The following is a 12,468-nucleotide window of genomic DNA, read 5'->3' as shown; positions in this document are numbered from 1 at the left end:
CTAGCTGTCAGCACAGAGCCGACACGGAGCTCGAACTCACAGATCTGAGCCCAAGTCGGGCACTCAACCGATGGAGCCACCCTGACGTCCCTATCCTAATCACGTTTTAATTTACTTTAACACCATTGGGCAGCCATCATCACCCATCTCCAGACAGTCTTTGTGATATTCTGGGCATCATCTACGAGAGGCACACAGAAAACTGCCAGTTGGTTTCTAATGATAAAAACCCAATGTGGGGCGTACGGGTGGCTCAATTGGTGCCAGTTGGTTTCTAATGATAAAAACCCAATGTGGGGCGTATGGGTGGCTCAATTGGTTAAGCGTCCCACTTTGGCTCAGGTCATGATCTCACAGTTTGTGGGTTTGAGCCCCGCGTCGGGCTCTGTGCTGTTGGTGCAGAGCCTGCTTGGAATTCCTCCCCCCTCCCTCTGTCCCTTCCCAACTTGCATTCTCTCTCTCAAAAACACATGAACTTTAAAAAAAAAAAAAATCCAGTTTTAATGCATAGAACCGTAAGCATAGTAAAGGTGTATCTTACTGTGCATTAGCAGCACTAATAACAGATGAGGAGGGATGGAGTGAAATATGAGGCCGGTGACAATCGGGAGCCAGACCACGAGGGGCAGGGGCAGGAAGGCAGACCTGGGGATTCCATCAGGAGCCATAAGAACCTTGAAGAGTTCGAGGATGGGGCACTTGGGTGGCTCGGTCGGTTAAGCATCTGACTCTTGACTTTGGCTCTGGTCATGACCTTGTGTCCTGAGATCGAGCCCTACGTCCGACTCTGCACTGGGCACAGAGCCTGCTTAAGATTCTCTCTCTCCCTCTGCCCCTCCTTTGCTTGTCTGAGTCTGAGGGGGGCAGTGACATTTGTTTACTCGCTGCCACCATTTCTGAGTGTCTATGTTCCAGAAACTGTGCCAGTCACTGGAATGAGTCAAATGTATGTCAGAAGGCTCATCCGGGCTGCATACAGATGGTTGATGGAGCAAAGCTAGTGGTCTTTGCTATCATGCAGGCAAGAAATACTAAATACAGGCAGTAGTGGAGGGAACAGAGAGCCAAGGTTTATGTATCTTTTGTTTTGCTTATTAATGGGGTGACCATGAAATCACTGATCCCATCGTTTTGTTCCTATTTTATTTTATTTTATTTATTTATTTTTTTCAACGTTTATTTATTTTTGGGACAGAGAGAGACAGAGCATGAACGGGGGAGGGGCAGAGAGAGAGGGAGACACAGAATCAGAAACAGGCTCCAGGCTCCGAGCCATCAGCCCAGAGCCTGACGCGGGGCTCGAACTCACGGACCGCGAGATCGTGACCTGGCTGAAGTCGGACGCTTAACCGACTGCGCCACCCAGGCGCCCCTGTTCCTATTTTATAATGTTACTTCGGCCTGAAGAAATTTTACATGATACGTCAAATAGCACTAAGGTTTGTCAGCAAGAAGGAGCCCGTGGTACAGACTTATCAACTGATCGTGCGTGACGGTCAAGGCACTGTGGTGGCAACGCTCAAATTAGATCACTATCATTTCGGTCGAGTATTCATGGCCTACTTAGAGGGAAAGCTGTTATTCCGCAAGGCTTTTTGTGGGTGGGAGGGAGAGGACTTGATAATCTGGGAAAGGTGATATAGATCAAGAAGCTACTCTGTGAAACAGCACGCGATGAACCTGTGTGTAGTGATGGGGATGGTCCCAAAAGTACGGTGTGAGGTCTAACATGAGCTGCAGACTGTATCACAGAGCATGAGGACCTGTGTGTAAAAACACTGATTTGCTTGTATATGTGAACATGTCCGTAAACACAGCAAAGGGTCCCGAAAGAATATGCCTAAGCGAGCAGGGGACGAGAGTGGCGGGGACTTTCAGTTTGCATTCCGTCTTGAGGCGAGGAGAGAGCCGTGGGTCCCGCAGGAAAATCAAGTTTCATAGGTCAGTGGACCAAGTGAGCATCACAGGCTCATAGGTCTACCATACAATCTTCACTGGTAATTCAAATCACCATAATCCTCACGGCAATGCCTAAGACTCTAAGTGTGTGTGTGCGTGCACATGCCTACCTGTGCGTCTTTTGTCATTCCGCCAAATTGCCTCTAGACTCTATTTTTAAATGACTTATAGTATATACATCAGAGGTCGTTTGACACGAGAACTTACTGGTTGTTGCCAAGGGTTTCTCCTTGAGCTACAAGAAAACCATTTGAGAGTAATACGCGATAGAATTCCTTCTCAATTAGCTACAAGGTAACCCTCAGAATGCAAAACTATTCATCGCAAAGGAGCAAATCAAAGTACGATAAGCTTCGGTCTTTCCGTTCAAAACACACTAAAATTTCCCGTTTTTAAAATTACACTTAAAGTGCATGTTGGTGGCACAGAGGCTATATACACACCGAGTCAATGCTCCGGGCGCAGGCGAGGATTTTGTTCTCTTGGTTTTCGAATTAAATCTCCTAGAAATACTAAATAGAAAATGGAGACCAGAGTGGCGGAGACTTTATTTCATTTTTAAATGTTACCAAGAATGTTTTTAAAGGCTGTTTACAAAAGACTGTTTACCGCTGTGGCTCAGCTACAATCGAAAAATTAATTTAAGGAACTCACACGGCCTTTTCAGGGTTTCATTCCAGATAGAATTCTCCAGACAGACAAAAATTATACTCTTCTCATCCTTAGCCCTCTTGAAATTTAAAAAAAAGGTGGGGCGGGGGGCAAGATAGGAGGTGTAAATGACTAAGCACTTCCTGGGAAGAAGTTCTGGGAAGCCAAAGGGTTGGGGGCTTCATGTAAAATGTCCTGATAAGAAGTCTAGACTATCTGTAATTTGCTGATTTTGAGGAAAAACAGATTGTTAAGAAATCTTGTGAGGCCAAATGCTACAGGAGCTGAAAGTGCGTGTAAAACTTCGGATGGCCCGTGGGAGCAGGGATTCCTACACTCCTGCAGACCACAGCACTGATTATCTATGACCCCAAGTGACATTCAGGAGTGACTCCTATCACGGAGGGAAAAAAATGTCACAGAAACAGAAGGACAAACATATTTAAGTGCCCCCCTCCAAAAAACCCCGGTAATAACGCAGACAAAAGGAAGACACAAACTATGAAACCCGCCATATCTAGAACTTCTTACTTGGCACGGACTGAACTGTGTTACTACAGCACAAGACGAGCAGACGCGGTGAGTAGACTGCCTTTGTGCAAATTAGAAAAACGCATCTCTTTTTCCTGGTTTTCCTACATTTCTGCCCCATTTACCCCTTCGGCTGGGCAGCCTTGTACAGTGAACAACCTGCACAACTCAGGAAAATTACCCACTAATAGTTTAGTTACAGAGTGAGTGGTGTGAACCTATGTGTTTGACCCGAATATTTGATAGGAAAGGGTAGACAATTTGGTACAGAAATGGCTAGTCAAACCACTTGTCAAATTTCCTGAGCTGAGTACATTAAAGAACCGCATCAGAAAACGTTGATCTATGCCTTGGTTATTATTTCTGCCAAGCATTGAGAAATCAGACACAAAATAACTCATAACAGAATGCCATATTGACACCATCCACAATTAACATTGCTTTTCTATCTCTCTGGAGCGACCAGCTGCTTCCTCCTTTCTAAACACACTTGGAAACCTATTAGTCAAGATGGCCTCAAAAGCCACCCCCTTGCAGCACAGCTGTCCTGCTGGTACTCCCACTGAGCTCACACAGAAAGGGCCCGTTCCACTTTTCCCTGGGCCCACCCTTCTCCTGCTCTAGTCCCCCTAATAAGTAAAATAAGTCCACCTGCAATTGAATCAACATCTTGAAAACCAGCTTCACAACCCAGTGAGTTCAAGAGATATTTTTAATTACCTTAGTTGCTTACTCCCCAGCCTTCCCCATTGAAATAGTATGGTCCAAATATCCCACAAGTGACAAATCCGTGCTTGGGTAACGTGCAGGTTCCATGAGAAATACAGCAAGAAGTCAGACCCTTTCATTCTAGGGGAGATAAGGATGACTGGGTTGCCTAGAAACGTCCCAGGGGCCACCGAGACAGGTGCAAGCATCTGCCGCCCAGGCGCTGACCACCCTGGGGGGCACGGGGTGTGAGTGACAGCAAAGTTCCACTCGGGCCAGATGCAGAGTCTCCGTGCACCGGTGGCTCGGCATGAGAACCTCCACCTGCAAGGTGCCCCCTGCTTCCGAGAGGCCACGTGCGTCACGGCTTTCCCATATGTCAACCCCCCCACCTTTTCTTCAGCTCTACATGAACAACATCCTCTCTTGAAGTTACCTTAAATACGTGAAGGCCTTCCGCCTGGACGAAGAGGTTAACCTTGCTCACCTCGATAATGTAGAGGACCACGTTCTTGTAGAAGCAGTACAGTATGCACTTGGTCACGCGGTTGTAGCTCCAGGCGCCGTGAACCAACAGGAGCTTCTCCAAGTAGGAAAACTGAGAAAGAAAAAGAACGAAGTTCAGGACCGCCCATCATTCAGGAACAGAAGCCGCAAAATGGCCTTGGGAGACGGGTAAGGGAGCAGAGGAAAGCGGAGTGTGCGGATAACCCGAGAAAACCGCTCCCTCCCGAAAACAAAAGGCAAAGCTTTCAGGTCCAGGGAGGACGACTAAAATGTCCTCTCAGATCCACCTAATTGTTATTTTCCCCCAAACACAACAGTGGACCTCCAACTGTTATTCTCCTGACGTTCTGTTTACACAAATACTTTTTTTTTGCTGGGGCGGGAGGGTCCTCAACTCTTAGGAGAAGGTGACCACTTGAATTGGAAGAAAAGCAAAGCAACCAGACGCTGCTCTTCGACTAGATTTTATGGTGACTTCGGGAGCAAGGGACAGGAACGCTCAGGCACCAGTACCCTTTTTATCAAAGGGACGCACATATGTGTACACGACCTATTTCCACCATCAGCCTGCAGGTTAAAAGCAGCTGCACGTGCACAGAGGGGCACCCGCACTCGGGCACACACACACAGCCTTCACTTCTACACTCATTGTGTCCTCCTTTTTTGCTCCCAACCAGGGCACGGTACTTCTTGCTAGAGTGCTATGCAGTCAAGAAAAACAAAAAACCAGCAGGCAGCGGGTACGAGGTCGACGATGATGTAATGGCTCTCGCTGCTTGAAATACTGAGCGATATCCAGTATCAAATGAGATATTTGAATCTTCTTCGGGGTAGGAGGGTCTTCGGGCGCCACTTGAATCCTATCCCTTCAGCTTCCTCTTAGCCTGGCTTGGCTTTCTGTGTCCTACCTCACAAAGGTCCCCAAAAGCGAATACTGAGCTAGAGGGAGGGAAGTAAGGTTTGTTCTTTGTTGCTGTTGTTGGTTTTTGTGGACCGTGTCGTGCTCCGGTACAAAGGCACCCTTAGGGGCAATCCTGTTTAAATTCACAATGTCTACGCATTAATTAGTCTTGTGTCACAGGGGTGTCCCGTCGGTTGCCTTGAACTACACCCTCAATTATCCACTCCAAGTCACAGGGTCGTCGTCGTCCTCAGGCTCACTCTCCTAAGAGAGATCATCAGGCTATACTGAGAATATCCACAAACATTAGAAACTCAAGAAACGACAGATGCTGGCAAGGATGTGGAGAAAGGGAAACCCTCCTGCCCTGCTGGTGGGAATGCAAACTGGTGCGGCCGCTCTGGAAAACAGTGTGGAGGTCCCTCAAAAAGTTAAGAATAGAACTACCCTATGACCCAGCAATTTGCACTACTAGGTATTTATCCCAAGGATACAAAAGTGCTGATTCAAAGGGGGCACAAGCACCCCAATGTTTATAGCAGCTCTATCAACAATAGCCAAATTATGGAAAGAGCACAAATGTCCATCAACTGAATGGATAAGGAAGATGTGGTGTATATATTACCAATGGAGTATTACTCGGACATAGAAAAGAATGCAATCTTGCCATCTGCAACAACATGGATGGAACTAGAGTGTATTATGCTAAGCAAGATAAACCAGAGAAAGACAAATATCATATGATTTCACTCATGTGGAATTTAAGAGACAAAACAGATGAACATAGAGGAAGGGAAGGAAAAATAAGATAAAAACAGAGAGGGAGACAAACCATAAGAGACTCTTATATCTAGGTAACAAACTGAGGGCTGTGGAGGGGTAGTGGGTGGGGGGATGGGCTAAATGGGTGAGGGGCATTAAGGAGGGCACCTGTTGGGATGAGCACTGGGTGTTACATGTAAGTGATGAATCACTAAACTCTACTCCTGAAACCAATACTACACTATATGTTAACTAACTCGAATTTAAGTTTAAAAAAGTAGAGTGGCACCTGGGTGGCTCAGTCAGATAAGCATAGGACTCTTGATTTCAGCTCATGATCTCATGGTTTGTGAGACGGAGCCCCACATGGGGTTCTGTGCTGATGGCGTGGAGCCTGCTTGGGATTCTCTCTCTCCCTTTCACTCTGCCCGTCCCCTGCTTGTGTGCACTCTCTCTTTCTCAAAATAAACATTTTTTAAGTAGAAAAAAAGTGATGCGTGCAAAAAAAATTCTTTCGATATGGCAAACTGCCTATTTCTGATTACTTTTGACATTAAATTTAACTGTAGAAAAAATTTCTGACTAGAAATGCAGTATTTAAAAACAAAACCATTCTGTTTCAAGAGGAAACCACACAATAGGTTCCATTAGCCCTAAAGATCTGACACGACATCACATTTCATGAGTTGTTCCAGGAGATGGGGGTAGGGCGGTCACTCAACTACGTACTCCAAAAGCTAAATGGCCACTTCAAAATGGCAGGAGTAGGTTCATATGGAAAAATAAAACTCCCCATAAAAGCTCATTAAGGATTCCAAGGGGGATTGGGGAATCATAAAATAACTGGCTAAACAAATAAAAAGGAAGTTTGCATTTGACCTGGACCCCCTGATGCTAAACTTCGGTGGGCACAGAGAACATCTGCTAGAGTCATCCAGAATGACTCAAGTGTAGCGCTACAATGATCTGTTTTCAGGAAATATATATATATATATATATATATATATATATATACACATATATACATACATACACACACACACACACACACACACACACACACACACCCTAAATCAAAATGCTATTTTCATGAGGTCGCTCAAAAGACGCTAAGAAAGTTGGGGGCAGGAAGAATCCTCTCCTGAGGAGAACGGGCAGCCGAGGGCTACCGTCGCCAGCACAGAGTGCCCACGGGCAAGGCAGCAGCACAGGGGGGGCCGTGAGTCCCAGCAGCTGTCTCTGAGGATAAAAGCACAGGCGGGCGGAAAAGAGGTAGAACCAGAGCTTGGCCTCTTTCATCGTTTTTCCCAAGGACAAGCCTGCGAGCTACATTTTCTTCCTTCGGTATACAACCTTCCGGGGCACTTCCTCAAAGATCCGATCAAAAGCGTATTCATCCACGTGAATTGCAAAGACAAAGCACACGATGTTAACTTCTGCCAGAGACGTTTATCATTTCACTAGGGGCAACGGGACTCATAAAATTGTGGCATCTCTAACTTCTGACTGAAGCGGCCGAGGCACAGTGTCGGGTGGGGAAGGTGTAAGGCCAGGAGGAAGGCTACCCTGAAGCAGCAGGACCCCTCCCCAGGCACGGGCAGGACCACGGACAGGAGAAACAAAGACCCACAGACACGTGGGGCCGTGCATCAGTTCCTGTGGCAGCGGCTATGACACTGGAAGGGGAAGGAGACCCCTAACTCACTCACTCACTCTCTCTCTCTCTCTCTCCTCCCTACCCTGCTTTCGTGCTGTCAACTTGAAGAGAGCAATCACTGCTCCAGATCCCACAGCCTATTAGTATGCAGTTTCAATAAAGCAGGTCATGGAATCTCCCTTCCCCAGACATTTTAAAGAAAAAGACAGGCAAATATTTGCCTGGAACTCCTAGGAAACCTCTAAAGATCCCTTCCAGCCACATGATGCCATAACTCAAGTATTTAATAATGCTGGGGTGTATAACATCTACAGTTGCTGACAGACTACAGGAAGTGGGAGTCTCACAGGCCTCGGAGTGGTGGACTCGGGAAAGTGAACGGGCAGGTGTGCGGGACTGGTCCCCAAGGTCACGTGCAGGTCTGGTGTTCTCTGACCCCCGGTGCTCGGACCCAAGGCAGGTCACCTAATGGGAAGGAGCCCCAGTGTTCCCACCTGGAAAATCAGAATTCCTTCCCCTACTAACTTTAGCAATTACCTTGAGGATTTCTTTGAAATCAACAGAGAAACAAGACTGATTTCGTGGGCTTTCCAGAGCCAGGAGGATTTTGTAAATTCCTCCCTGTGTCTGCAGAACCACGAGCCGGGAGGGAGTCTGAGAGGTGATCTAATGCTCTAGAACCCCGCTCCGGGGAGGGAGAGCCCCCAAGCTGCGCAGGACCAGCCCGCAGCCCTGGGGGCGTTGGAAGCTCTTTCACATTGTATACGCAGCCCCCAATTTCAGCTCGAAGGGAGAAAACGCCACTATTACTTGTGTTCACGTGATTAAGGTTAACACGTACTTGAAATGACACAACACTGGCTAACCACCAAACGCACAGGTGTTTTATCACAAGTTACTGTAACCTGTAGACAGGAGGCCATGATCGGTGTCCATTGTGAGGTCTAGATTTTCTGGATGATCAAGGGGGGCAAATGATCTAGATCTGTCATACCCAGGGTGAGGCGGTTGGCTATTTTCCTTCAGGTTTTGGCTCTCTCTGAGGAGCAGACATTTCTCTCGTCGTCAGGTCATCTGTTCAGTAACTACAAAGTACATTGGGCCCCTCTTGCGGGCAACATGTGATCCAGAGAGGAACGGGCTGCACTTGGTCTGCCAGCGAGAGGCTGTTTGCTGTTGACCGTGGGTTCATCTCAGAGCAGCGGGTCTGGGCAGCACCCTGGTTATGGCCGTAGAGAAGGGTGGCTGGCGGTTGTAAATCACTGCTTTCCCCTGACTTTCAATGCCTGATGAGAGAGTGTTCTAGCGCCTTCTGAAAAGAGGAGAGACTCTGGGATGGGGACGGTAGAGAATTAATGCTATGAGCATGGCCATCCTTTAGCAAGGGATGCCATAAGGAACAGGACCAGGGCAGGCAGCCCATGTGGGAGTTGAGGGTGAGAGGCTCTCATCAGCAGGACCCGAGACCTATCCGTCAGGGTCGATGCCTCGTCCGGAGGACAGAGAGCTCGGCCAACCTCACCGCTGGCAAATACAACCGCGACAACCACAACAACCCGCAGCACAGGGCCCTCAAACCGCACAAGAGCAAGACCACGGGGAAATGCAAATACTCCGGCGATTTTGTCTAGACACAACCGCAAAAGAGGGGGCAGGGTTCTTAGGGCTGGACCGAGGTCAAGCACCAACCAGGCCTTCATGCCCGGCTGATACCTCTGCCAACGGGACGGGACAGCTGGTCAACGCGCCTCTGACCTGTGCGATGGCATAATCCGAGTTGTTGGTCGCCTGCATGCCTTCATTCCCGCTGATCCCTACACCCACGTGAGCGGTCTGGATCATCCCAACGTCGTTGGCACCGTCCCCGATGGCAAGGGTAATGGCCTTTACCCGCTTCTTAACCACGTCCACTATCTCAGACTTCTGCAGAGGAGACACTCTGTAAGAGAAGAAAGAAATGATGACTGGATGCGTCTTTCCAGAGGAAACAGCTGTAATCTACATTGAGCTGCATTAAAAGGGCAGTTATTGGACAATTTCCAAATCCAATACATACGTTTTATGCTCATGTGCAAAGAAGCTTTCAGAAAACAGTAGCTTGTGGCTTTCAAGTAGTTGCCAACTTCACAGATGAAATACACAAGTCAAAACTAACTGAAAACACAGCCTGTTTGTAATCGCTCTGCGCGGTGGTAACCATACGTGCAAACTCCTCAGGGGCACATGTGTCCCCCCGCTCAATGATAAAGGCAGGGAAGCTGGATACAGAGGTCTTAGGAAATGTCTTCCAAATAAATCAGAAAACTAGCACAGACCCCATTTTTGCTTTGCTGTACATCATACACAACCCAGGGCTGGCAAGGGAACTGTCTTTAAAATCGGCTTTCACAGAAGGGAAAGAAAGTTGGCATGGCTTGAGAAGTGCAGAAAGAGGATGAGGGTAAGGGAGAAGAAAGCCTTTCCCTTCTCCACCTCAGAAATGGAGGCAGTGTCTGAAGGGCAGCCAAGGCACAAGGATTTAAGAAGGGGGGGGGCGGTCACCGGGACAGGACTACCAAAGCTGAACTGTGCAGGAGCACAGCCCAAAGCCCAAAGATAAGACAGCCTTTGCAGGAAGATGGGCTGTTTCCGCAAGGAATCGAAGGATGGGGGCTATTTCTTATAAGCCCTCAAATCATCTGGGAAGAAGACCCAATGTAAATACACGGGCTCTAAAGCACAGCAAAGTTCATTATGACGAAGTATTTGTTCCGAGTGTAAGACCAGATAATACAACGACGTGGTAAAACTATTAGTACCTCGGGACTGATTTATTTTAAATTCTGAACTGGTAAGCTGAGAGTCACTTTGGGTGAAAAAAAAATTCACGGGTAAACTCCCGAACGGCGCGCGCGCGCACACACACACACACACACACACACACACACACACACACACACACAGTAAAAGGCCTGTCTGGGTCTCCCAGAGGTATGCTGGCTGCACCCACATACGCACGGTACTTGTAAGCTAGAATAGACACGCAAGGACTTTCTCAGTACAACTATGACTTCTCATATGGCCTCTGACCTCCAGAATACCTGTTTCCAACGGAAAACTTACAATTTACCTTACATGTAATTCTACCAACCCAGAGACCATTCTGTGTCTGGTGAGACAGCAAACTGAACTTAAAGCACAGGTACTCTGGGAGCCTTAGCTCAAAGGAATGGAAATTAGCAAATTAGAAAAACAGAATCTGTGGGTTGAAAGGCTTTTAGGAGCCATGTTGTACAATCTACTATCTCTTTAATCATTCTCACAGTGACTTTCGATAACGGGAGTTTATTGCCTCCTAGGGCAACTGCAACCACCAAAAATCATTACTGCTACTTTTTTGTGGTTGATAACCTAAAAGCACTAATTCTGTCCTTTGGGTTAGGCTAGAACAAGTAGAACTCATCTTTCAAATGTCAGGAAGGCTGAACTAGAGAGACATCCATCACATCCTTCCTCCCACAGTTCAGTGGCTACGAGCTCAACAGTCCCAGGTCCCTGACCCACTGTTTAACAGACATGCTTCAGAGCTTAAAAACAGCTTCCAAGTATGATCTTCCAGACAGCTACGAGCAGAACGGAACAGAATCCCCATCTCCCTGGTAGCAGATGCTAGACTTACTTTAATGTAGCCTAATGGGAAATTACTGGAAGCAATGTTAACGGACAGAGATGTAAACTGTAGCTCTTCCTTCCACATTTGTGCAAGGGCTACTTAGAGCCAAGGGCTGACCTTGACGTACCTCTCTCATTAAGCTCCTGATCGGCAGACACAGCCCCACAATTCTCATCTGCTACACGACTCTGATTTCCCATTTCTTCTTTAAGCTCAACAGAAGCAGAGGTCATATATGGTACGGAGACACCAATGTGGGATTCAAAGTTAAATAACTGAACGTGACCTTCTTCTGTTCCCCATACTATTTACACAGAAGAAGTAATTCTGAGTCCTTGTCTTCCCATCAATGAAATGGGGAAAATGAGAACAGCCTACCTCATGAGATGGTTGATGTATTTATGTGAAATCACACATTGCCTGTGTGAGACAAATGTTATCTCCTACCCCATCTGCAAAACTTCAATTGCTAGAAAAAATTGGACACGTCTGAGAACGGGACACCATCCAACCCATGGTTCCCTGTAAGGGCCCTGCAGTGCTGCAGTGGGAAGTTATGGATTTTCAAGGGAAAACCAGCAATATCCCTCAGGTAGTCGCACGAAACACTTGCTCGAAGGAGCTCACAGTTCCAATATTAGATCATGCTACATTCCTTTTTATGACATATCTTTGTGAAGCCGAGTTTTCGCGGCTGCTACGATAAAAAGCGGAAATCAATGTGAAATAGGAAATGAGGGCTGAAACATCCACGCTTTCTTCGAGGTTTGAGAAGCTGTCCAAGGCTCAACAGGTGCCCCACACCAGAGCATCGGTGAGTGGTTATGGTTAGTAAGGGTGAGATAAAGTATTACTTTTTTTCCCAGCTATGTCCGTGATTGTTTCGAACGTCTACTAAGTTGTCAGAACATAATTACTTCTTTCATTGTTTGACCTTACCTTCCTCGTAGTTAGAAAGTGCTCAATGTATTCAATGTTCTTTCTTGGCCTCGGGGCTTTGCAAAGCAATCACTGAGACACTGCAGTTCTGCGAACGCAGGGAGTCTGGGAGCCTCTGCATTGATCACTCCTCTCCATGATTACATCACTGGCTCTTCAAATACATTCATTCACTCACTGAAGTGAAACTCCACTATCGTT

At 47.1% G+C, this 12,468-nt stretch overlaps 1 protein-coding gene across 1 annotated transcript in view; it reads right to left on the bottom strand.

Annotated features, from left to right (window-relative positions):
* The window catches only part of LOC124508018 (phospholipid-transporting ATPase IB), a 507,885-nt gene that overhangs the window by 220,905 nt on the left and 274,512 nt on the right, over positions 1-12,468 (bottom strand). Inside the window, exons 25-26 of the mRNA XM_047074445.1 lie at positions 9,432-9,615; positions 4,337-4,447 (exon numbers count right to left, since the gene is read on the bottom strand). Of these exons, the coding sequence (XP_046930401.1) occupies positions 4,337-4,447; positions 9,432-9,615 (295 nt within the window). The remainder of the gene's footprint in view (positions 1-4,336; positions 4,448-9,431; positions 9,616-12,468) is intronic.

This window comes from Lynx rufus, unplaced genomic scaffold (genome assembly GCF_022079265.1).
Source record: "Lynx rufus isolate CCGP_SWC_20201006 ecotype Redwood Valley unplaced genomic scaffold, mLynRuf1.p SCAF_1, whole genome shotgun sequence".
Lineage (NCBI taxonomy): Eukaryota > Metazoa > Chordata > Mammalia > Carnivora > Felidae > Lynx > Lynx rufus.
This window is presented reverse-complemented; position numbering and strand designations above follow the sequence as displayed.